At 55.4% G+C, this 25,266-nt stretch overlaps 2 protein-coding genes across 2 annotated transcripts in view; one reads left to right on the forward strand and one right to left on the reverse strand.

Annotated features, from left to right (window-relative positions):
- Positions 1 to 1,514: 1,514 nt before the first annotated feature.
- On the forward strand, positions 1,515 to 17,496 carry PRR29 (proline rich 29). The gene is made up of 6 exons (XM_054014563.1): positions 1,515 to 3,656; positions 6,935 to 7,025; positions 9,658 to 9,773; positions 14,813 to 15,012; positions 16,763 to 16,833; positions 17,414 to 17,496. Exons 1-6 carry the CDS (start codon positions 3,186 to 3,188, stop codon positions 17,443 to 17,445), a joined length of 981 nt encoding a protein of 326 aa, XP_053870538.1. The 5' UTR covers positions 1,515 to 3,185; the 3' UTR covers positions 17,446 to 17,496.
- A 3,136-nt stretch (positions 17,497 to 20,632) lies between these two features.
- Positions 20,633 to 25,266, reverse strand: part of LOC128829246 (alpha-2-macroglobulin-like protein 1) — a 71,351-nt gene continuing 66,717 nt past the window's right edge. Inside the window, exon 36 of the mRNA XM_054014561.1 lies at positions 20,633 to 20,728. Within this exon, the coding sequence (XP_053870536.1) occupies positions 20,655 to 20,728 (74 nt within the window). The 3' untranslated portion in view covers positions 20,633 to 20,654. The remainder of the gene's footprint in view (positions 20,729 to 25,266) is intronic.

The raw sequence follows: 25,266 nt of genomic DNA on the forward strand, positions 1-25,266 counted from the left end.
TACTGGAAAGTGGGGGAGATCTGTGTGTGTCAGGGCACTGGGTGGGGGGGGTCTGTGTGGGACATTGTGTAATTGTGGTGGTGGGGCTGTGGGGAAAGGCACAGGGAGGGAGGGGAAATCTGTGTGTATTGGGAAACTAGCGAGTGGGGGGTTCTGTGTGGGGTGCTGGGCAGCTGTGGTAGGCCTGTGGGTGGGTGGGCGCTGGGTAGGGGTGGTGGTGTGCACAACACTGTGCATTTGTTGTGGGGGAGCTCTGGGCATAGTGGGTTCAGGGGGTGCAAGGCATAATGGATCCGGGGGCACTGGGCAGGGGAGCTGTGTGGCGCAGCATGGGCCCACCCCCAACAGGAAGGGGCATGCTGGTAGCACAGGTCCAGCCGGACTAGTGTGCCTCTGGCGATGCCATGCATGGCCCATTTCCCCTGGCTGGCCCCGCCCTTCCCGCTGCTCACCTCCTCAACTGAAGGCGGGAGTAGGGAATGCAGGGGTGGGTCCCGGCAGTGCTTACTTGGGGTGGCTCCCAGGAAGCGGCCGGCAGGTCCCTGAGGTAAGTGTCAGAGGCTTAATCCTCCTCCCCAGCAGAGTGGGTGCAGACCGGTCCACCTTGCTCATGGCAGAGCCAAGGAAAGGAGGCACCTGCCTCTGCACACGCTGATTCAGGGTAAGCACTGCTAAGCTGCTGCCCAGGTCACTTCCCCACCTTAGCAAGCAGGGATTACCCCTGGAAGCGTACATCTGCTTGATGTACAATCGGGACGCCATTGTCCCGATATTCAGGTAAAATTTTACATTTGGTTGTGAAGGTTACTGGGCATGCTCAGGTCAGGTGAGCATGCTCAGTGCACCCCAAGTCACCCAAAGTCGGGAATTGGGAGCGGGAGCTGTTTGTGTCATTACAGGCCGGCTGGTGTCCAGGGCTGGAACCGAGGGGAGCGGCTGGTGCTGGGGGAACATGGAACAGAGCCCGAGCAGCGGTTACAGGATGCAGGGGGTTGAGGGAGCTTGGGGAAAGCGCTGGGGCCGGGCAGGAAAGTGCCTCTGCACGAATGGGCCCAGGGCCCTCGGCTCTCGCAGCCCCGGGAACCTGCTCCCCTGTGGCAGTGATGCTGCAGGAGGGAGCCGCATTAACACCATGATTAGCCCCGTGCTCCCGCTCCAGCCAGGACCTGCTCCGGGGGCAGAACCCAGCGAGTCAGGTAGCAAAGGGGGTGCAGGAGGGGAGAACTGCTCAGAACGGCTTAACCGGGCTCATGAAGCAGCCCTTTCCCGCACCCACACCTTCCTGCTCTGGACCAATCCCTGGGAGGACCCCTTCTGTGTGCCAGGTTCCCTTAGGGTCTGACTTTGTCATCAGGGCAAGCCCCGGCCCCCTTGGCTTCACCGCCACCTTCAGCCAAATCCTGGAGCCACCAGCAGCACCCCTGCTTGGCACCATGAGCTCCCTGCCTTGTACACCCAAAGGGAGCAACGCACCCCACCTTCAACATGTGAGTGACTCTCAGCCAATGTGGTAAAAGCATTGGGGTTTATTAGCTATAAAGGGAAGGGTAATAGCTGTCCTGTGTACAGTACTATAAAACCCCTCCTGGCCAGAGACTCCAAAATCCTTTTCCCTGTAAAGGGTTAAGAAGCTCAGGTAACCTGGCTGGCATCTGACCTAAAGGACCAATAAGGGGACAAGATACTTTCAAATCTTGGGGGGGGGGAAGGCTGTTGTTTGTGTTCTTTGTTTTGGGAGTGTGTTGTTCTCGGGACTGAGAGGGACCAGACATCAATCCAGGTTCTCCACATCTTTCTAAACAAGTCTCTCCTATTTCAAACTTGTAAGTAAATAGCCAGGCAAGGCGTGTTAGTTTTCCTTTGTTTTCTCAACTTGTAAATGTACCTTTTACTAGAGTGTTTATCTTTGTTTGCTGTACTTTGAACCTGAGACTAGAGGGGAGTCCTCTGAGCTCTTTAAGTTTGATTACCCTGTAAGGTTAATTTCCATACTGATTTTACAGAGATGATTTTTACCTTTTTCTTTAATTAAAAGTCTTCTTTTTAAGAACCTGATTGATTTTTCCTTGTTTTAAGATCCAAGGGGTTTGGATCTTGATTCACCAGGAGTTGGTGAGAGGAAGGAGGGGGATGGTTAATTTCTCCTTGTTTTAGATCCAAGGGGTTTGAATCTGTATTCACCAGGGAATTGGTGAAAGGTTTTTCAAGGTTTCCCAGGAATGGAATCCATTGAAATGGTGGCAGCCGAACCAGAGCTAAGCTGGTAGTTAAGCTTAGAAGTTTTCATGCAGGCCCCTACATTTGTACCCTAAAGTTCAAAGTGGGGATCCAGCCTTGACAATTAGCTAAGGGGGGAGGGATAGCTCAGTGGTTTGAGCATTGGCCTGCTAAACCCAGGGTTGTGAGTTTAATCCTTGAGGGGGCCACTTGGGGATCTGGGGCAAAATCAGTACTTAGTCCTGCTAGTGAAGGCAGGGGGCTGGACTCAATGACCTTTCAAGGTCCCTTCCTGTTCTATGAGATGGGATATTATTATTATAGCTGTCTGCAGCACAGAGTAGACTGTCCTTGATTAGCACAGAGCTACAAGAGGTGGCTAGGCTGAGGAGCATCCATGCCCACAAGGAATTCCTCGAGAGTATTCAGATGAAGACCTCCAAGGCTGTGGAAGCTCTCCAGCTAGAGGACTGCTGTCACACCACCGAGGGAGAAGGATGTGGCTCTGTCACAGGGAGGACACTGGCAGCTGGTTACTTCTGTTCGGCAGGGCAGGGCTAGGAGCCCCTGGGAGCAGAGAACCAGAGATGCCCAAGATCCCACGGGAAGAGTGTAGTACAGCTGGGCACTGAACCCTGGTCTCACAAGGCCTTGTGCACTAACCACTGGACCATGCTGCCTTTCTGTCTTAGTAGCCCAGGAGCTTTGGAAAATTCCACCAAGTGCATCTTCAGTGCTTGGTACCTTTACAAATCTGACCCTCCTTTGCTGCTAGGAGGTTCTGGTCCCTGGACCGCAGTGGGAGCTGGGCGATTGTTCTTGCTTTAATCTGAGCTCAGCTGCTGAAATCTTTCTTTTTGGTCACTTTTCGGGTTTGCTGATACGTGGCCTGGCTTTTGAGCTGTTCTCCCCAAAGCTCAGGGTGACGGCACCGTTGCTGGTGCGTGGCTAACCCCACGGGCGCAGGGATGTGCACCCGGAGCCACAATGTGAACCCCTGCCTCATGCTGGTGAGTGTTTCCTCGTATCAGGATCACCCTCTGGCCCTAGCAGGACGCTGGGGCTACATGCTTGTGCCCTCTAAGGCTAGGAATGCCAGAATGAAGGCTGCATGCACACCCTTAACTCTGCCCCCTGTGTGTGCCTGCTTCATTTCAGTGCAGGGATTCCCCAGGGCCTGTGTCTCTGGGGACACAATGCACTGGGAGAGCCCAGCTGAGACGCCTTCTCTGCCTCCGGAGCAGGTTTGTTTACACACGGCATCTATAGCAACAAACTGTGCTGGCTGCCTACTGCTTTCCTGCTCCCTGGAGGGTTGCTCCCATCCAGTCCTCACTGGCAAGCTCCTTCCAGATGGGGGCTGCGCCTTCACCATGAATTTGGGGGCAGCTGAGGCCTGGGGGGAGACTCCCCCACGGGTGCAGATCATCCAACAGCCGGTAGGTAAATCCCGGAGACCAAGCCGCAGATTGAGGTCTTGCTGAGTTGCCCATGCATGGCTGGCTGGCACTGCCTGGCCCCAGGGACTGGACAGCTATGGGGGAGCCAGGTCCCGATTCCACAGGCTGGGCTTCCCTTTACCACGGTGAGAGACGTTCAGGGCACTGAGTTTCTAGCTGTTCCTCCACTCCTCTGCCAGGACTGCTTGTGACAGCGTCCGCCCTCAGGAGACCTGGGCTCTCTGACGGGGCCAGGGCTGGGGAGGAGAATAGGGTGAGACAAGGGGGGCCAGGTGTGGGGTAATCAGGGGAGGGACTGGGATGAGGTGGGGGGGTTGGTGAGTTGGGGTGGGAGTGAGCGAGCCAGGAGTGGGGGGCATTGGAGCGAGGTGAGGGTAGAAGTAGGTTACCACCTTTGAAATGCAAAAACACCAGCACCCACCCCTGCAAGACAAACCCGCCACAACCCCAACCAACCACAAGGCAACTCCGCAACCCCCTGCAACAGCCACTTTATAGTGTTTAGAGAGAGAATACCCATAGAAAAGACTGACGACATCCCAGGTCCCCTCACTCTTGTGTGTTGGTGGGCAGACAGCGGCTGTGTTTTCAGTAGTTTTGATCTGTTATCGCGTAAACTGCGGCAGTGGGAGTGCTGCAGCGTCTCTGGCAGGACACAGACACTTTGAACATTAGCTAGCCCAGTGCAGTGTGACAAATGCAAATCTCTAGACACACATGGAAAAAAAAACAGCACATTAAATTACTTTTCTGGCAACAGCAAATCCATAAAAAACCGGCCAGGCCAGTCAAATACCAGCCAGGTGGTAAGCCCAGATGGGAGTTGGGGGTTGGGGTGAGGTGAGGCTGGGAATCGGGTGGAATTGGGGTGAGGGAGGACGAGGGGCAGGTGGGATTGGGGTGAGGGGGGAGTTGGGGTGAGGGGGGATGAGGGGGGTTGGGATTGAGGTGAGGGGGGAGTTGGGATGAGGGAGAACGAGGGGGGTTGGGATTGGGGTGAGGGGGGTTGGGATGAGGTGGGAGTGGGGGGTTGAGGTGAGGTGAGGCTGGGAGTCGGGTGGGATTGGGGTGAGGGAGGATGAGGGGCAGGTGGGATTGGGGTGGGGGGAGGTGGGATGGGGGCTTGGGATTGGGGTGAGGGGGGAGTTGGGGTGAGGGAGAACGAGGGGGGTTGGGATTGGGGTGAGGGGGTGAGGTGAGGTTGGGAGTTGGGTGGGATTGGGGTGAGGGAGGGTTGGGGTGAGGTGAGGCTGGGAGTTGGGGTGAGGTGGGATGGGGGGGTTGGGATTGGGGTGAGGGGGGAGTTGGAGTGAGGGAGAACGAGGGGGGTTGGGATTGGGGTGAGTGGGGTTGGAATGAGGTGGGAGTGGGGGATTGGGGTGAGGTGAGGTTGGGAGTCAGGTGGGATTGGGGTGAGGTGGGATGAGTGGGGGTTAGGATTGGGGTGAGAGGGGTTGGGGTGGGTGGGAGTCGGGGGTTGAGGTGAGGTGAGGTTGGGAGTCGGGTGGGATTGGGGTGAGGGAGGGTTGGGGTGAGGTGAGGCTGGGATTGGGGTGAGGTGGGATGAGTGGGGGTTGGGATTGGGGTGAGGGGGGAGTTGGGGTGAGGGAGAACGAGGGGGGTTGGGATTGGGACGAGGGGGATTGGGATGAGATGAGGCTGGGATTGGGGTGAGGTGGGATGAGTGGGGGTTGGGATTGGGGTGAGCGGGGTTGGAATGAGGTGGGAGTGGGGGATTGGGGTGAGGTGAGGTTGGGAGTTGGGTGGGATTGGGGTGAGGGAGGGTTGGGGTGAGGTGAGGCTGGGATTGGGGTGAGGGGGGAGTTGGGGTGAGGTGGGATGAGGGGTGGTTGGGATTGGGGTGAGGGGGGAGTTGGGGTGAGGGAGAACGAGGGGGAGTTGGGATTGGGACGAGGGGGATTGGGATGAGATGAGGCTGGGATTGGGGTGAGGTGGGATGAGTGGGGGTTGGGATTGGGGTGAGGGGAGTTGGGATTGGGGCGAGGGGAATTGGGATGAGGTGAGGCTGGGATTGGGGTGAGGTGGGATGAGTAGGGGTTGGGATTGGGGTGAGGTGGGATGAGTGGGGTTTGGGATTGGGGTGAGGGGGTTTGGGATTGGGGTGAGGTGGGATGAGTGGGGGTTGGGATTGGGGTGAGTGGGGGAGTTGGGGTGAGGGAGAATGAGGGGGGTTGGGATTAGGGTGAGGGGGTTGGAATGAGGTGGGAGTGGGGGATTGGGGTGAGGTGAGGTTGGGAGTCGGGTGGGATTGGGGTGAGGGAGGGTTGGGGTGAGGTGGGATGAGTGGGAGTTGGGATTGGGGTGAGGGAGGTGGGATGAGTGGGGGTTGGGATTGGGGTGAGGGGAGTTGGGATTGGGGCGAGGGGGATTGGGATGAGGTGAGGCTGGGATTGGGGTGAGGGGGGTTGGGATTGGGGTGAGGTGGGATGAGTGGGGGTCGGGATTGGGGTGAGGGGGGAGTTGGGGTGAGGGAGAACGAGGGGGGTTGGGATTGGGGTGAGGGGGGTTGGAATGAGGTGGGAGTGGGGGATTGGGGTGAGGTGAGGTTGGGAGTCGGGTGGGATTGGGGTGAGGGAGGGTTGGGGTGAGGTGAGGCTGGGAGTCGGGTGGGATTGGGGTGGGGGGGAGTTGGGGTGAGGTGGGATGAGGGGGGGTTGGGATTGGGGTGAGGGAGGTGGGATGAGGGGCGGTTGGGGGGGAGGTTTGGACTGGGACTAGGCTCCTTGTGAGACTTCCCCGTGACTGCTCTTGGCTTTGCAGGGTGCGAGGCCCTGTCCGGAGCCCTTGCCTGCGAGGGCAGAGGGTCATCGAGGGCTGCCCCGTGCTGAGACCTCCCAGACATGCATGTGCTGGCAGTAGGGTGACCAGACGTCCCAATAAAATCGGGACCGTCCCAATTTTTAGCTGTTTGTCCCGATATTTTGCTCCACCGGCAGCACTCGGCTTTTTTTTTTTTTTGCCCTCCCCCCTTCCCCCCCGCCCCAGATTTTCTTCAACTCATCTGGTCACCCTAGCTGGCAGGCTGCAGCAGGCCAGCTCCGCGCTCAGTATGGGGCTCGCCCTCCAGAGGGGTGGGGTGCGGCCCCCAACCCCCAGCCCTGCCTCTGCCCAATCGCCCCCCCAATCCCAGCCCTGCCTCCCACAATGGCCCCCTCACTCCCAGCCCTTCCTCCCCCCAATCGTTCCCCCTACCCCGCAGCCTTCTCACATTAATTGCTCTCTGCATTATTTTCTAGATTCCCCAGCAGCCGATGACAATATTTCAGCAGATCCCTGGGATCCTGTCTCCTTTCACTCAGCCCGTAAGGCCAGGACATGTCCGAGAAGGTAGGAGACTAAAACACAAAACCTTCCCTGCAAGTTCAGCAATGCTAACAAATACTCAGGCTGAAATTCTCATGCTAAAAACCCACCAGAACAATGGTGTAAACGGACATTTTTATCCATCCGACAGAAACCAAACAGCGCACGTCATCCCCTTCAAAGCAGGTACTCGTGACCCTGAGCCCGCTTGGTGCCAACTTGTAGCGGGCATAGAGGCCGCCTAGAGGTTTACAGGGATCCCTTGGGTCTAATGCCTACACAACAGTATGGCAAAGCATGTCTGTGACGTCTCTACCAACAGCCAGTAAAGCGCTGGTCGTCCTAGTCACTGGGAGATGTATGTACGGGTGATATTTAAGGAGATATGTAGCCATACTGAAAACTATGCTCTGAAGGTGTGTAAGTTCAGACAGGTCATCTGAAGGTGATAAACAGATTCGGTTCAGGCAGGGGGTAGGAGACGCTTCTCTCTCCCTGGCTGACCTTTGGGTGTCTTACAACATAAGTCGATCTGCATCTGGTGCCATGAGCTAATCAAGATTGTCTAGTCAAGGAGAGATCATGAAATCTGCAGGAAGGAACAAACAGCAGGAGGTTGTCCTGTTTATGACTGAGATCAAAGAATTCGACCTACACCCTGAGCGGTGTAGGTAAGCCAACCTAACCCCCCAGTGTAGGCAGTTCTACATAGAACAAGGAGTAATGGTCTCAAGTTGCAGTGCGGGAGGTCTAGGTTGGATATTAGGAAACACTATTTCACTAGGAGGGTGGTGAAGCACTGGAATGGGTTACCTAGGGAGGTGGTGGAATCTCCATCCTTAGAGGTTTTTAAGGCCTGGCTTGACAAAGCCTTTGCTGGGATGATTTAGTTGGGGTTGGGTCTGCTTTGAGCAGGGGATTGGACTAGATGACCTCCTGAGGTCTCTTCCAACCCTAATCATCTATGATACTATGATAGCTTGATGGAAGAATTCTTCCCTTGACCTAGGCCTTGTCTACACTACACAGTTTTGTCGACAAAAGCTGTTTCATCGACAAAACAGTGGCGGTGCACACACTGCAATGCTCCTTCCGACAAAACTCTCCTGCTTTGCCGACAAAATAAAACCACCTTGACGAGAAGCGTAGAACTTTTTGCAGCACAAAGTGTTAGTGTTTAGACACCGCACTTGGCTATGTCACTGTACATGGCCTCCAGGAGGTGTCCCACAATGCCCATCCTGACCGCTCTGGTCAGCAGTTCAAACTCCGCTGCTCTGCACCCAGGTAGCAGGCATTCACCCCTCCCCCTTTAAAGGCCTGGGAATTTTTGAAATTCCACTTCCTGTTTGCTCGGCGTGGACATCTCACCTCGCATCTTCCCAGCGAGTAGGTGGCGAGTAGCACAGTGGGATAGCTACCCACAGTGCACTGCTCTCGCTGTCAATGCTAGAGCACCAACTGTGGACACGCTCCACCGACAGAAGGAGCGTCATGGGAACATGCACAAGCGGTGTCATTATACCAGTTTTTGATTGTCGGCGTAACTTGCGTTGACGAAACTGTGTAGTGTAAACAAGGCCCTAGTGATCATCTCGTGGGGAGGCGGCTCCCCTATGCCAACAGGAGGACCCCTCCCATTGCTGCAGGTCGTGTCTACACCGGAGCACTAGAGGCGCAGCTGTGCCACTGTAGCATTTCAAGTGTAGACAAGCCCTTAGTCTGGTATCTCAGGAGAATGAAGAGAGACACCTGGTACCTACCTAGCAAACAAGCAGCCAGCACGCTTGTCTTCAGAATGGAGGGCCAGGGCCAGCCTGTCTGTTAAACTCTGGGAGGCAGAATCTGGTTGAGCTAACCTGTATGAGACAAGGGAATGGTTGTTAGGTAAGTCTAAGCTCTAGAAGGCGTGTTATGACTTTTTTTTAAAGATGGAACCAGTTGTTTCCAACACTTCTACCCACTTGCTATTACTTGAATCACTGTTAAATACGCTTACACTTGGTTTCCCCATGAACCAGTGCTGTGAGCTGAGAGGAGCGGTGGTCCCGTGGCGTCTCTGGTAATCTGGGGTGCTGGTCCTTTGGGAGCAGCGGATCTGGGAATTCTGCAAGTGGCCAGTGAACACTGGTGAACAGTGAACAGTGGCTGGACACTCCAGGGGATGCTCGGGGCTGGGCGTGTGCCTGTTGCTAACCAGCAGAGTGGGCAGGCTGAGAGACAAGGGCTTGTGTTGCCCGTTGCCGGTGGGGAGCTGACCCCTTGCAAGCACAGACAAGCCACCCTCATGCTAGGAGCAGGTGGTAGCGAGGTGCCTCCCAACCCTGGTCATCCACGGGAAGCATCACACAGGCGGGTTGACTGTTTCGAAGCATCTTGCTTCATGCTCTTCTTAGGAGATCACAGCTGACATCTGCTCAGACCGCTGCAATTCCTGAAACCAGTGACAGGAATTCCTGACACAGCAAAGCAATGCCCAAGTCTCCTAAAATACGATTAACAGCCTCTTATCGATCTTCTAGGCGCTCTGTGCACAACAGTCAGCAAATAGCTTGGCGTTAGTCAGTCTAACTGACCTTTGCTTCGAACTGAATGGCTTTGCTCTCTCGTTCTCACCCAGCTCTATAATGAGGGGTTGTTCTTTCCCCCTTGGCAGATCTGATAGAGTTCATGATGATACAAAACGCCCAGATGCATCAGGTGATCATGAACAACATGACGATGGCTGCACTGACATCCTTTGGATTCAGCCCAGCTCCTGCTGCTGCCCAGGTAGGTGTGTCCGACTGGGATGAGATTGTCACGCTGTCCGAAATAGCCCACAACCATGAGCGCCTGCCTCAGGGCAGACTGTCAGAAACCAGGGCAGACACCCCTAGCTGGTGGTGTGGTCTCTAATTAGATTTCACCAAGCCAGTAACAAATGTGAACTCCTGGATCACTATCCCAGTCTGACCATGGAGTCACAGACAGTCCCCTTGGACTCTCCAATCTATCTTGCCACCCCGGCAAACTGGACTTTGGGATAAATGGTCACTTACACCAAAAATCACACCACATTCAGGTTCCTTCCAGTCCCGAGAGCCCAGTCACTTACCCCAGATTAACTGGTACCCTAGATCTTCCACCAAAGACAACCCCTGTAGCCAATTCTATAGTAAACTAAGTAAAGGTTTATTAGCTAAGAAGAAGGAATGAGAGTTAGTGAGAGGTTAAAAGCAGACTGTGAAGAACTTCAAAAAGATCTCACAAAACTAAGTGATTGGGCAACAAAATGGCAAATGAAATTTAATGTGGATAAATGTAAAGTAATACGATGGGGGCTAATTTAGCTACAACTAATCAGGAAAGAGATCTTGGAATCATCGTGGATAGTTCTCTGAAGACGTCCATGCAGTGTGCAGCAGCAGTCAAAAAAGCAAACAGGATGTTAGGAATCATTAAAAAGTGGAGAGAGAATAAGACTGAGAATATCTTATTGCCCTTATATAAATCGATGGTATGCCCACATCTCGAATACTGCGTACAGATGTGGTCTCCTCATCTCAAAAAAGATATACTGGCATTAGAAAAGGTTCAGAGAAGGGCAACTAAAATGATTAGGGGTTTGGAACGGGTCCCATATGAGGAGAGATTAAAGAGACTAGGACTCTTCAGGTTGGAAAAGAGGAGACTAAGGGGGGATATGATAGAGGTATATAAAATCATGAGTGATGTGGAGAAAGTGAATAAGGAAAAGTTATTTACTTGTTCCCATAATATAAGAACTAGGGGCCACCAAATGAAATTAAAGGGCAGCAGGTTTAAAACAAATAAAAGGAAGTTCTTTTATTAGTTAGTCCGCACTAGAGGGGGGTGAAGTCTAGTGCACACTAGTGTGTTACACACTAATAGGCCCTTGTGAGTGCTGCTGGTGCGCACTGAAAGTTCCCTAGTGCAATCCCATTTGAAACAGGCCATTAGCACGCACTAAGGCCAGAAGGTGCACAACACACTACTGCAGACTAGAATCGACACCCCTCTGGTGTGGGCTTCAGGCTGAACCAGCTCCTTAATGCCAGTCGACATGGGTGTAAGCGCGGCCCTTGGTGCACAGGCTGGCTGTGCACAGGGCTGCGTGTTCACTGAACAACGAGGATGGAAGCAATTTATTGAACATAACAGCCCTGCAAAGGATTTAATGTAATAGTTGATTCAAAGCACAGTGATTAATATTTCATTCCCACAGGGGCAACAAATGTTGTTTCCCTTTCGGCGGCCGCAGCAGCTGTGGCCAGTGTTTGTTGCTGAATAACTGTCATGTCCCCGATTTCCTTCCCACCCCTCTGTGGCCTGGACGAGACAGGGTCCGGCGTGAGTGTGTGATCTCTGAGTTGAAGGCTGACTCGGGAGGTGTACGTGCCACGGGGCCAGAGGAGAGGGTTGCTGTGTTCTGAAAAGTGACTAAATGGCTCCAAGAGGGTAGTTTCGATGATTCCAGATCCGATGTGAGCGAGTAGATCAAACGGATGTTCTACTAGCTTATAGCCTCATAGACCCATAGGGCTAGAAGGGACTGCAAGATGCAGGATTCCCGCCTGCAAACTCCCCTGGGCTCCCAGAGTCAAGCTGGGTCCTTTCCTTGCTTTCCGTCACCAGTTTTAACACCAAATCAGGCCCTCCAGGACACCTGTGCAGCCCCATTGTCTTCAGTGGCTCTTGCCCTGGTGGAAGAGGCTGGAACTTAGCTACCATTTCTGCGGATGATGCACCAGGAGGAGCAGACTCCAGGTCCCTCTCCCTTAGCCTCTGTGGGCGGATGGGAGGGAAGACCTGGGTTTTGTCCCTGTAGCAGGCAGATCTGACTTTGTGCTACAGGAGTAGCTGAGTTTGAAGGGCCCGTACTTGTGAAGATTGCCAGGATGTCTTTGGTGAACTCGCCGGCATTAAAGACACACATTGCTCTTGATTAAAACGTGAGGTAATCCCATGAATTGCTCCACCCAGGAAACTTCCAGGGGACCTTAGAAACCAGACTCAGCTGAATTTAGAAGTTACAGTATAGGAAAGCCAGGGGTCTGACGGGGTACATCCAACGGTGTTGGTAGAAAAAACCAATAAGGTTCTGCGGACATGCCTAGAACCAAAAGAACATAATGCAGCATCTGCTCTCCGGGAAGGTATTTATAGACTGTTCCAGTCATCTGTTAACTTTCACTTGGATACCCTAGACTGAGCTTCTGTAGCTCTCAGAGTGAGGCAGGTTTGCCAGACCCCGAATCCTTCTTGTGCCTCTTTCCCAATTTGTCAACATCCTTTTTAAAATGTGGACCCCAGAACCGGGCCCAGGAGCCAGTAATGGTCTCCCCAACGTTGTCTACGGAGGTAACACCACCGCCCTGCTCCCATTCTGTATGCTCCTGTTCACACAGCCCAGGATCGCGTTAGCTTTAAGCTGTGTTCTGACCTGGCCCCAAAGTCCCATTCAGAGTCACTGCTTTCCAGTGTACCCCCCTACCCAGTAAGTGGGACCCACATTCCTTGTCCCTAGATGTTTGACCTGGCACTTGGCTGCATTAACGCACACATTGTTCAAGAGAGCCCAGCTCTCCAGGCGATGCAGCCTGCTCTGGAGAATTGCCCTGGCCTGATGGCTATTTACCTCCCCACCAAGGCTGGTGTCATCTGCAGATTTCACCGGCATTGCATTTTGCATGGTGGGGCGAGACTCAGTTACGCTGAGGGTTGCGGGGTTGGGGGGGGAGAAGTAGTTCCACAGGCCCCCACCACAATGCTAACTCTGAGACGGGCCTGCCTGGGCCTGGTAAGGGCAACCACAGGCTAAAATACTGCGTGGCGTGACTGGAGCACAGGCAGAGCCACAAGGGGAGGCTCGCTGTAACAGGGTGGTCTTGGTAACCCTGAGCCTGACCCGGGAACCCTGCCTACCACCTTTTGTTTGGACTTCTGTCACCCCAGAAGGGGATTGACCAATGGGGTGACTCAGCCAGCCGGCTAACCTATGGGAATCCCCAGGAGAGGCAAAACCCTGGTGAGGGAAATTGAGGCAGGGAGCACCTGCGGTGCCGTGCTTGGCCAGCAGAGGGTGCTAGAAGGCAGGCCTGCCTTGTGACACTTAGGATATGCCAGTTGGCAGGATGCCCAGTTTATAAACACTGACTCGCTCAATTTCAAATCAATCAGTCAATCAAATTGCAATCTCCTCCCCTCCCCACAGCAACACAGAACTCAGCTGGGAAAACGCGAGAGATTCTCTGCTCGCTCCCCCACCTGCACGGCTGGGAAGGGGCCAACACCAGCCCCACGTCCTAGCCCAGGGGGCTGTAAGGAAAGCTGCTCTCCGCATGGAGCTACCCCCCAGGCCCACTGCTTGGCTGAAGGCACCTGCTCCCCTGGCCCACCCTGAACACCTGAAACCAATGGCCTGGCTGCAGAGAGGAGCGCTCAAAAGTCAGGAAACGCCCAAGTCAAGCAGCTACCTCTTCCGCTGCCCGAGCCGTGTGGTGAGCGGAGCCCGGCTCCATCCCTGCCACACACCCCACCTCTGGCACCGCGCAATGCACAAGGTGGGCCATCGGCACGTGGCATTTCACGACGTTTAAGGGCTTCCCTCTGCAGCGTGAGCGTTCACTCACCATAGCGCTTTGCATGGGATACAGCCGCCCCTGCCAGCCAGCCGTGGGCCCCAGCCCCAATACAGGAGTCTGCTGTACGTCAGAGCTCCCTGGCTGGCTCAGGCCCTCCATCTCCAAAGGCCTGCGGAGCTCAGCCCCTCGCCTGGGGAGCCAAGGGGACTCCCAGGGCCTAGCGGGCTGAGGCGTGACCCTCATGGCCGAGCAGGGACGGACTCAGCTGTGCTGAATGCCATCGGAACGACTTACCAGGGACTGGGGTGGATTCTCCATCCCTGGCCATTTTAAAATCAAGATGGGATGTTTTTCTGAAAGCTCTGTTCTAGTTCAAGAGGGGATTAATTCATCCCTAGGGCCCATGGTGTACAGGTCAGACTGGGTGATCACTGGGGTACCTGCCGGCCTGACAGTCTCTGAAACACAAAGGGGATTTTTTCCCTCTGGCTCTCCAGCTTCCAGCCCATGCTGCCCAGTGTCACCGCACAGTGTGCCCCTAAGGCCTGGCCTGGGCTCCTGGAAGGTACTGCTGACCCCATGACAGTCTCATGCTACAGCAGGAGATCACATGACTTACGACGAGAGGCTGAGGGAACTGGGCTTATTTAGTCTGCAAAGAGAAGAGTGAGGGGGGATTTGATAGCAGCCTTCAACTACCTGAAGGGGGGTTCCAAAGAGGATGGAGCTCGGCTGTTCTCGGTGGTGGCACATGACAGAACAAGGAGCAATGGTCTCAAGTTGCAGTGGGGGAGGTCTAGGTTGGATATTAGGAAACACTATTTCACTAGGAGGGTGGTGAAGCACTGGAATGGGTTCCCTAGGGAGGTGGTGGAATCTCCATCCTTAGAGGTTTTTAAGGCCCGGCTTGACAAAGCCCTGGCTGGGATGATTTAGTTGGGGTTGGTCCTGCTTTGAGCAGGGGGTTGGACTAGATACCTCCTGAGGTTTCTTCCAACCCTGATAGTCTATGATTCTATGATCAGGGTCACCGGGTGTAAGCTGTAAGAGTGTCTGGCAAGCCCAGCTGTGAGCTGCAGAGCCTGTGAGTGTGGAGGCGTCTTGCTGGGCTTAGGAATCAGTTCTCTAAACACAGTTACCGAGAGTCAGGTAAAGCTCCAGGGGTAGCGATCATGGCCAAGGGCAAGGAGACGCCCCAAGGTGCCTTTTATTCCTTCCCTGCAGGTGAACCTGGTCCCCCTCCACACTGAAGATGAAGAAGCAGATGTGGTATTCCACCACCACTATGCACCATACCCCACTGCCACTCCCGGCCCCCCATGGCAGCCCCTGGCGCAGCCTCCAGCATGGGCACAGGAGCCCCCTAGCATACGGCACGTCAGCCAGGACCCGCACCCAGCCCCAGCAGGCCGGACTCAGGATGAGTGAGTAACGAGAATGCACCGTCAGTGGGGAGCCAGCCACAGGAGTCGTATGGAGCCGGAAGCTGAGCGCTGGGGAGGTGGGCCCAGGCCAGCAGAGAGAAGAGAGGCTGGTGTCATGGGCAGAGAAGGGGGCTGATGGGTTTATCAAACGAGCAGGGAAGGTGGGAAACGCCCATCGCATCAGAGTGGGAGATGGGCGGAGCCAGCTGCAGGGAATCCAAGAATTCCAATAAATTCTCCTATTTAATTAACTTCATCCATTCCTACCAGGTTAGAATCCCATGGACCTCACTCACCAGCTCCTGGGCCCTGCCTCCTCCCACTCAGACCCTGGGCCAGTCCCTTCTGTGGAGGCAGGGAGGGGTGCAAGTGGGGGACAGGCTGCTGCCACTGGGGTGGGGGAGCTATTCCAAGGTACATATTAAAATCTCAGTCTGGGCCTGTCTGAAGAGAAGGGAGCGTGAGGCCCCCCGTACATTGTGGGAGATGTAGCCCGGCCCACAGAAGGGATTGGGGGCATGTGGAAACCGAACTGCAGCTCCCATGAGGCACTGCAGGGACAGACAAAGAGAAAAGTTTGGTTTGGGGACTTTCCGTTTTTTAACAAAAACGTGAATTTTCCCAGGGAGCGCCGTGAACACAGTCATTGTGGCAGAAACCCAATTTTCGGGCATCCTGTTTACACGAACAGTTTTCACCCAGCCCTCACCACCAGGGGTGACGGAGAGCAGCCAGGGAAACTGGACAGTGGGATCTGGGGCCTCAGGGGGCAGCTAATTTTATAAGCTATAACTAACCAGACCCGCACCTTCGACATTCATGTCCTTGTGGCTAGGCACTGGGCTGGGATTCAGGAGATCCAGGTTCAATCCCTGACCCTGACACAGACTCCCTGAGTAACGCTGGGATAGTCACATCATCTCTGTGCCTCGGTTCCCCAGCTGTAATGTAGGGATGGAACATTTCTCTCTCTTGCCCTTTGCCTTCTCTGTTCACACTGTGAGCTCCTTGGGGCGGGGAGTGGCTCTGTGTGCGCGCGCGCATGCGTGTGTGCGCACAACATGTGTGTGCGTCTGAATGGTCTGTGCAGGGTGGCTGAGGGCCGGGCTGCCCATATCATCCTGTCCTGGGCACGTCTCTGAGGCTCCAGGAGCTGGCCCCAGTGTGCAGCACCTGGAACAACAGTGTTTGTGCCTGTGTGCACGTGCGCACAGCACCCTGACACAACTGTGTGTGTGTGTCTGTGTGCAGCACTTGGCACAACAGTATGTGCAGCATCCTGACACAACTGTGTGTGTGTGTGTGTGTGTGTGTGCAGCACTTGGCACAACAGTATGTGCAGCACCCTGACACAACAGTATGTGTGTGTGTGTGTGTGTGTGCAGCACCTGGCACAACTCTGTGTGTGCGTGTGTGTGTGTGCAGCACTTGGCACAATAGTTTGTGTGTACATGTGCAGCACCTGGCACAACAGGGCTCCTCGCCTAGCTGAGGCCCATGGGTGCTACTACAATAACTAGCACCCTGGGTGGGGGGAGGAGATTTAGGAGCGGGTGGGAGTGCCAGACTCAGCCTTCCTACTGTGTGAGCCCAAGGGTCTTCTCTACCTGGACTCTCTGCCTCCAGGACTCCCAAATCTGTTCCCTCCACTAGCCCCTGCAGGCCGCCGTGGTTTGGCTTGTTTCGGGGGACGGGGAGCTCCCTCCTCCCCCATCGCTGCTGACCCCCTGCCCTCGCTTTGTTTCCACAGCAAAGTGGTCCCTCCGCCCCCACCGCCCAGCGCCACGGGGACAGTGGGAGCTGACGTCCCGCCGGCCGTGGGTAAGGACGTCCTTCCCCGCCCAAGCCTGCCCATGGCACAGCTCCTGCCCGCAGGGATGGCCATCTCTCCCCTCCAGCCGCAGACAAACCCCTTCCCCTTGTGGCTCCCCCCTGCCTGACGGGGGTTGTGAGGGGCCCAGCCCCACTCCTCCTCCCTCCAGCCTTCGCAGCACTGTCACTATCACTGCCACCTCCCCGGCTGCTTGCAAAGGCCTTAAACCTCCCATGTCCCGCTGTACACAGAACTCACCTTCCCCTGTCAAAGGCCCAGGCCCCGGGTCAGGGATCCAGACAACAACAGCCCCAAGGCCCAGGCGAGGGGTCGGTAAATGCAGATTAGCTCCAGCCTGCTGCACAGCGTTGTAGGGCAGGAGCCTTCCTGCTGCTATCCCTGCCTGCTCCCCTTGGGCCCTGCTCCCATGGCCCACACGGACAGGCTGAATCCCTCTCAGCCCTCGCTGGGTGGCTCCGGGCCCGGCGTTGGGGTCCCTCTGCCCTTGCATCCCTCTGACATCCGGCAGGGCAGGGCCATGGGCTGCCCCCTCGCTGCACTGCCACCACCTCCCCTTTCTCTCCGCAGAGTATTACGACTACACCCAGGGCAAGCTGTGAGCCTGGCTCTGTGCCTCCTGGGAGCTCTCCTCTTCGCCTGCACCCCCGTCCCTGCCTGGCTCCGGGGATCCCTGCTGCAGGAGGGGTTCCCCTGGCCCAGCGAAGCTGGTGCGTTGGGCCCTGACCAACCGCTCTGTCCTTCGTCCCCGCTCGTTAACTGGACTAGCTCCTGCAGTGACAGGCAGCTGCCTGATGCGTCCTCTCCTGTCCCTCACCTCGCTCCACCCCATGGAGCCGGAAGGGCAACCTGCCTAGACTCGCCTCTCAGCTACTAAGAAGGTGCTTCATTGTCTAGTTGTTTCCACAGCGTGGTTGTCCCCTGACGTGGCAGCTTCTCCTGCCCCAGGGAGGAAGAGGTTGTGCTATTAGGTGCAGCTACTGGCAGGGGGAGGGATGTGTCCTTCCCACCACGCACCCCGCCCCCCCTTTCTGTCTGCTAGCATCCCCTTGCTGTAGCCTCAGGACTAATGCATGTTTCCAGCATCCCTCATTTAACGTGCTTATGCCTCTGCTCCGATGACACATCAGCCGGAGCTCCCTTCTGCTGATTCCATGGAAGGGACCTCGAGGTTCCTGGGGAAGTGGAAGACCCCAGGTGTCTCCAGCATGGGGGACAGTGCTGGTGTCCTGGGCCCGGGTCTCCCAGGACGGGCAGGGCTGGTGCCTGGTTGTCAGCCATGTCTGAGCGCCACCTCTGCCCTCACTGTCCTTATGTGACAGCTACGCTCTTGGCCCACACACCGGGGATTGAACCGGTGCCCTCCTGAGCTAGCTGTGAGCGCCTGGAGCTGGGGGCCGTGACAGCTGTGGATGGGCCTAAGGGGGAGCTGACAGACCCGCCCACCAGTGGGTTACATGCGCCGCTGGTGTCTCCAGGATGTGAGGGAACAAGCCAGCTGCCTGCCCTCTGCATCGCATTGAGATGAGCAGGGGGGCACAGGGCAGCGTCTGATGAGCAGAGAGGCAGGTGTCACGGACTCTCAGAATTCGTGCTCTCTCCCGGCTCTGTACAGTCCATGGGGGGGACCCCCTTCGGTGTGACAGCCCTTCTCGGGGGTCTGCTCTCTGTCAGGGGTCAAGCCACAGCCCCTTCTGCCTCCTGGAACCACACCTCTCTGCGCCTTAGCACGCCTGTCTCTCGCAGTGGGTCCTCTCAGAGAATCCACTTGCTCTGGACCCCCGGGCCCTCCACTCCCAGAGGGAATGATGCAACCCTGTTCTCTAGACCGGAGCGACTCTCAGCCAGCGTAAAACAAGGGTTTATTGAGCGTCTGAACACAGCACAGGAAACTCTCAGGGCCTCAGGCCTGGCCTCCCGCAGCACAGGACATCTAGGTCTGTCCCGCCTCCAGGTGGGCTCTGGCTGCTCTCCCCTCCGAGCCCAGAGACCCCCTCCTTCCAGCTGGGCATCCGATATCACCGTCCCCCAAGTCCCGCCTCCGTCCTTTGTCTTCTGTCCCAGGTAAGCAGGCTGCCTGGGCCTCCTCTGCTCCCAGCCTCTCCTCTCATCCGTCCTTTTTCATAGATTCTAGGACTGGAAGGGACCTCGAAGGGACCTGGAGAGGTCATCGAGTCCAGTCCCTTCCCCTCTGGCTGGAACTGGCTGGTCAGGTCACCGGGGTCCTCCCTCCACAGTCCATTGTCCTCCCACTGGCCAGAACCGGCTGTGACTCCTGAGCTGGGCCTCCCAGTCACCAGTCACTGGGGTATCCATTCTCCAGGCCGTTCGCTGGCCCTCTGTAACAACAAACTCCCTCTCCCGTCACCTCGTTAAACCAGTAACACACAGGGAAACTGAGTCCCACCCCCTCTGCATGCAAGCCATTGAAAACAACAAGAAACCCCCCTGCTTCATCACAGCAGGCTGTGTCCCAAAGTGAGCAGGAGGCAGGAGAGATTGGGCAGGGTGGAGGCAGTGTCTGGCCGAGCCCAGCAGAGCGGTGGCCAGGAGGAGCAGCCCGGGGAGGCTGGGGGCAGACGCAGAGGAGGCCGAGCAGCCTGGTGAGGATGGGGCGGTGCTGCTGGGAGAGTCCTAGGGGAGCAGGCGCAGTGACCCACAGCGCTGGGGGAGGCAGTGTGGCCTAAGGGACAGCGGGATGGGGATGGGGAGAGTGGTTTGAGCAGAGGCCAGGGCTGACTGGCGCCTTGAGGAGGCAGGGGCTCTGAAGCCAGCTGGTGGGGGGGGGGTCCCCAGTGGAGTGGGGGCTGGCCCAGCCCTCTAGGCCAAGGGGCCATATGGGGAGAGCTGTCTGCAGGGAGGGGACATGGGATCCCTGCCTGGGTGCTATGGGTCAGGAGATCCGCCAAGGGGCCATGCCAACCTAGACACCGGCTGCAGAGCTGAGCCCAGGTCTAAGACACACCCAAGAGGAGATGGGCATGAGGGACAAGGACAACCAGGAACCCTCCTATCAAACCATCCCTAGGGCCTCGGGGAGGCCTCTGCTGGGCTAGTTACACCCCCGTTCTGCCAGGCTGAGGGGTGGCTCTGCCTTCGTGGTGAGCCGTGGCTTTATGGCAGCTGGCCCGTGGTCTGAACCGTGCACAGGGCTGGCCTGTGGGTCTGTGCTGCGCCAGGCTGCTCCCTGCCCTGGGGTGCTGTGTGGCTGTGCCAGGCACAAAGTGGGTCACAGCAGCAGGGTGAGGGCTAGGGGATGGTAGGTGAGGCACGTGGGGCAGCCCAGGCTAGGGGCCTGCCAGGCTGCATGGCCCGTGCAGGGCAGCTGAGGGCCGGGCTGCCCATATCATCCTGTCCTGGGCACTTCTCTGAGGCTCCCGGAGCTGCCCCCACTCCAGCGTGGTAGGGACCCTGCTGGCCACCACAGCAGGAAACCCTCATGAGGTAAAAGGCCTGGCCAAAGAAGAGGAGCTGGGTCACTGCAGACCCCGCCCCATCCCATGGTTCCTCAAGGCCTCTCCAAACAGTCCAGCCGCCTGTAGGAACTGGGCTGCTGACCAAGATCACCCTGAGAGGGGGGCCCTGGAAAGGGGAAGGAGCCTTTCCTCCTGCACCTGACAGCCAGCTTCACTCCCAGAGGCTTGGGGGTGGGGGTGGGAATGGCCATCAGAGAGAGGGTTTGGGATGATCACATCCCCACCACCTCCAGATGGGGGGCAGGGGGTGGGGAGCAAAGCAGCGGCAGGTCAGCAGAGCAGATGTGTGATGGCCTCAGCTGAGGAGTTAATCCATCCAGGCCCTCCGCGATGGATCAAAGGATGGGCCACAAACTCTGTGCTAATCCCCTGGCTCCCCCGGCAGATTCAGAGCAGGAGTCCTGGGTTTCTTTAAAGAGAAGAACACAGAGCTTAGCATGTGAGGAACCCAAACGGATCCCCAAATAACCCCCAGCCCACTGTCCCTTGTGACGGCCCAACTGGAGGAAGGGCTCCCAGGACTGGCAAGTTATCATCTCAACTGGGACAATCTGGAGGTTACAAGGTGGCAAACAAATGAGGCCTTCATCTCCCACACCTTGTCTAGCCTGAAAGTCCCTCCCTGTCTCTAGCTGCCATGGGATCTCCACTGTATGCCCTGAGCCTGCTCCTTCTCCTGAGCCCGCCACATCCCTTCCCTACAGCTCCATGGGTCACCTCAGCCTTAGGTTGCCCGTTGTGGAAAGGTCACCTGATCGGCGGGGGCCCTGTGCCATTCCCTCTAGCTCTGGGATTCTCCAGCGCTTGGACCAGCTCTCCATAGACTTGCATGTGCATTTGCGTGCCTGATTTGTACATGCAGTCACAGCAACGGGGCACACGCAGCCAGCTGGTCACTAATGCACACGGTCCCTCCGTGCTTGGTTGCCCTCCAGGACAAAAGGGGGGACATAAGAATAACCACACTGGGTCTGACCAATGGTCCATCTAGCCCAGTATCCTGTCTTCCGACAGTGGCCAATGCCAGGTGCCCCAGAGGGAATGAACAGGCAACCATAGAGTGATCCATCTCCTTTGCCCATTCCCAGCTTCTGGCAAACATAGGCTAGGGACACCATCCCTGCCCATCCTGGCTAATAGCCATTGATGGACCTATCTCCATGAACTTATCTAGTTCTTTTTTGAACTCTGTTATAGTCTTGGTCTTCACAACATCCTCTGGCAAAGAGTTCCACAGGTTGACTGTGTGTTGTGTGAAGAAATACTTCCTTTTGTTCGTTTTAAACCTGATGCCTATTAACTTCATTGGGTGACCTCTAGTTCTTGTGTGATGTGAAGGAGTAAATAACACTTCCCTATTCACTTTCTCCACACCAGTCAAGATTTGATAGCCCTCGATCATATCACCTCTTAGTCATCGATTTTCCAAGCTGTAAAGGCCCAATCTTTTTAATCTCTCCTGATATAGAAGCTGTTCCACCCCCAATCATTTTTGTTGTCCTTCTCCGTACCTTTTCCAATTCTTTGGGGGTGTTGGACTTCGGGGACTCTGGGTGATTTTTGGGTTGCTGGATTCAAGAACCAAAGGGAAAGGACACGGCCCAATTTTCTGGGATGGGTTTTTGCTCATGGTTTGTGTTAGGAATCCTGTTTGTGGTGTTTTTCCAATTTAATGCTGATGTCGTTTACCTCATGTTATTAAACAGTTTCTGTCACACTCAGACTCCGTGCTTGCGAGAGGGGAAGTATTGCCTCTTAGAGGCACCCAGGGGGTGGGATGTAATTGTCCCAGGTCACTGGGCGGGGGCTCGAGCCGGTTTTGCATTGCGTTATTGAAACGGAACCCCTAGATACAGAACCCGGCCCTTGTTGCTGCCAACTTAGATGGGCAGAAGGGTTACACACAGAAATTGGGGGAGTGGTAAATAATGCAGAGGACAGGTCACTGATACAGAGCAATCTGAATCGCTAGGCCTCTTCACCCCGAAAGCAGTCACAGATAACTGATATAATTAGGATGGGTCTATACGTATGTATTGTTTTTACTGTTATATTTGTTAAGATTTTTTTTGTAACCATGTTTACCCCTGTAAGTACAAAATAAATGTAAATGCATAAATAAAAAATTGTATATAACGGGTCACTATGACACCATATTTTTGAAGCTGTTTACCAGTCTTCCTGGTGCCATTAATAAATCTCTCTAGTACTGTCTGTGCTTGCCTAATTCTTGGGGAAAAGAATCTTTTTGCCTAACACTATGGACAGATTTCACGATGACAGAAAGGGGCCATGACCGGGACACACTGCAGTGCAGGGTCATAGAGAAGGCGCTGCAGAACGCCTACCACAAGGTGCGGGAGGCAAAGCACCGCTCCAGTGCTGTGCCCACGAACTGCCGGTTCTACAAAGAGCTGGACACGATACTTGTGGCAACCGCACCTCCACTGCGAAGGCCACTGTGAATACTTTGGTGGCTCACGTGCCAGTCGAGAGTGCACTGAGCCAGGAGGAGGAAATCTTGGATGAAGATGTGGAGTGGGAGGAGGACCCAGAGGCAGAGGATGACTTGGAGGTTAGAGGTGCATGCAGCCAGGAGCTCTTCTCTATCCCGAAGGAGGCTAGCCAGTCACAGCTGTTGGAGCTTGGCAAAGTGCAAACAGTAGAGGAGGCCCCTGGCAAGTGGCTTTGAGTTTGGAAATTGCTGAAGTGAGTGGTTGGGGGCAGGAGGGTTGCAGAAAGCAGGCTTGTGTCTGTATGATGCATGTACCATCACATGCCTAGTCTAAGCGGCGGAACAGGGTGTTGATTGACTCCCTCCCTTCACGGGAATCTGCCTCAGAGATCTCCACGAAACTCTCCTGGAGACACTGGGCAATCCACTGCCACAGGTTCTTTGGCAGAGCTGCTTTGTTTCTTGCCCCATTAAGGGTAACTTTCCCGCACCACTCTGCTGTCACGGGGGGTGACGGGAGACCATTGCTGCCCACAGGCGAGCTGCATAAGGGCCAGGGCGGAAGCCGCAGTCTTGGAGAAGACCCTCCCTTGATTTCCTGCTCACCCATCTTCCATAATGAACACAGCCTGTGGAAAATGTGGGCACAGTAATGATTATAAGCCTCCCCCCGCCTACAGTGCTGGCTCTCCCCAAGAGCCACGTGCCCAGTGCACAGTACGGTCCTGGAACACTGATTTCCCCTGCCCCTGTGGCTACTCACCAGTTTGGGGGTCTTGTGGCTCACGTGTGCTTTCCTAGGATCAGCCAGTTACTGACAGGTATGTGAATAGTGGCTGTGTTTTAAATCACTGAATCAGTGGTCCGTGTGTTGCAAACAATACTGCTTCTGTAAAATGCTGTATTTTGGCTTCACAGATCTGACCTTGGGAGCCCAGCCTCCCTCTTTGTGATCACCGGCTGAAGGGCTGCGCAGAATTAGAAAGCAGCCACAAAGAACTAAAGAGGACTTTCTGCGGTGATGTCATGATGCACTCCACAGCCGAAAAACAAGAATTGAAGGAGAGGCGGGACACCGAGAAGAGGGATCAAAAGGAGAAGGCGGTGTGCCAGAACGAAGCCCCGGAGCAGCTCTTAAATATTATGGAGCGCCAAGCGGACATGCTCTAGGCACTACTAGCACTGCAAATAGAGCAGCTCCGCGCCCGCCCTCCCCTGCAGCCGCTGTCACAAAACTCGTTCCCATGCTCCCCCCAGACACCGCCAACACACTCTTATCAACCTCCTGGCTCCAGTCTGTACCTGCTGCATTCCACTCCTGCCCATCACAATTCAGCCCTGCAGACTCCCACTACCCACTGCAGTCAACACCCGTCCCTCTGCAGTTTAGCCCTGCTGAAGTACAGTACCCGCTGCACTGTACTCCAAGGGAGAAGGTTGCATATGATACCTGGACATACACAAATCTTTAACCATCCCGGGATCCCACCTCCTCCTGGGACCCTCCCTTCCCCCATCCCCCCCAGTGCTGATGTGGGGTTTTTTGTTTGTTTCTCTCCTCCGGTTGTTGTTTTTTTAAAAAGAGTTGTTTTGGTTTGAAATCAATCTTTATTCCATTAATTGAAAGCAAACAGAGCCCTGCAAAGCAACAGGCAATTTTCTTAAACCTTCATAGTGCATCGTCTGCACCTGTTACAATCACCCCCTAGCATTACAAGCACTGCACTCCCGAACATAGCAACAAATATTAGTGGCTTTCCGCTTCAAACTGCTGCCTCAGGGCATCCCTGATCCTTATGGCCCCGCGCTACACCCCTCTAATAGCCCTGGTCTCTGGCTGTTCAAATTCAGCCTCCAGGCACTGAGCCTCAGCGGTCCAACCCTGAGTGAAGCTTTCACCCTTCCCTTCACAACTATTATTGAGTGTATAGCACGTGGCTATAAGCATAGGAATATTGTCATCGGCCAGGTCCAGCTTCCCATAAAGGCAGCACCAGCGGGCCTTTAAACGCCAAAAGCACACTCAACAGTCATTCTGCACTTGCTCAGCCTGTTGTTGAACTGCTCCCGCTGCTGTCAGAGTTCCCTGTATATGGCTTCATAAGCCACGGCATTAAGGGGTAGGCAGGGTCTCCCAGGATCACAATGGACATTTCAACTTCCCCTACAGTGATCTTCTCGTCCAGGAAGAAAGTCCCAGGTTGCAGCTTCCAGAACAGACCAGTGTTCCAAAAGATGCGCGTGTCATGCACCTTTCTGGACTAGCCTGCGTTAATGTCTGTGAAACGCCCACGGTGATCCACAAGCGCCTGGAGAACCATAGAGAAATACCCCTTGCGACTAATGTACTCGGTGGCTAGGTGGTCTGCTGCCAGAATTGGAATATGTGTGCCATCTATCGCCCCTCCACAGTTAGGGAAGCGCATGTTGCTCAGAGTCACGGTCTTTCCCAGCAGGATGCGATTAATGGCCCTGCACACTTCCGTCAATAC

This window comes from Malaclemys terrapin, chromosome 25, assembly GCF_027887155.1.
Source record: "Malaclemys terrapin pileata isolate rMalTer1 chromosome 25, rMalTer1.hap1, whole genome shotgun sequence".
Classification (NCBI taxonomy): domain Eukaryota; kingdom Metazoa; phylum Chordata; order Testudines; family Emydidae; genus Malaclemys; species Malaclemys terrapin.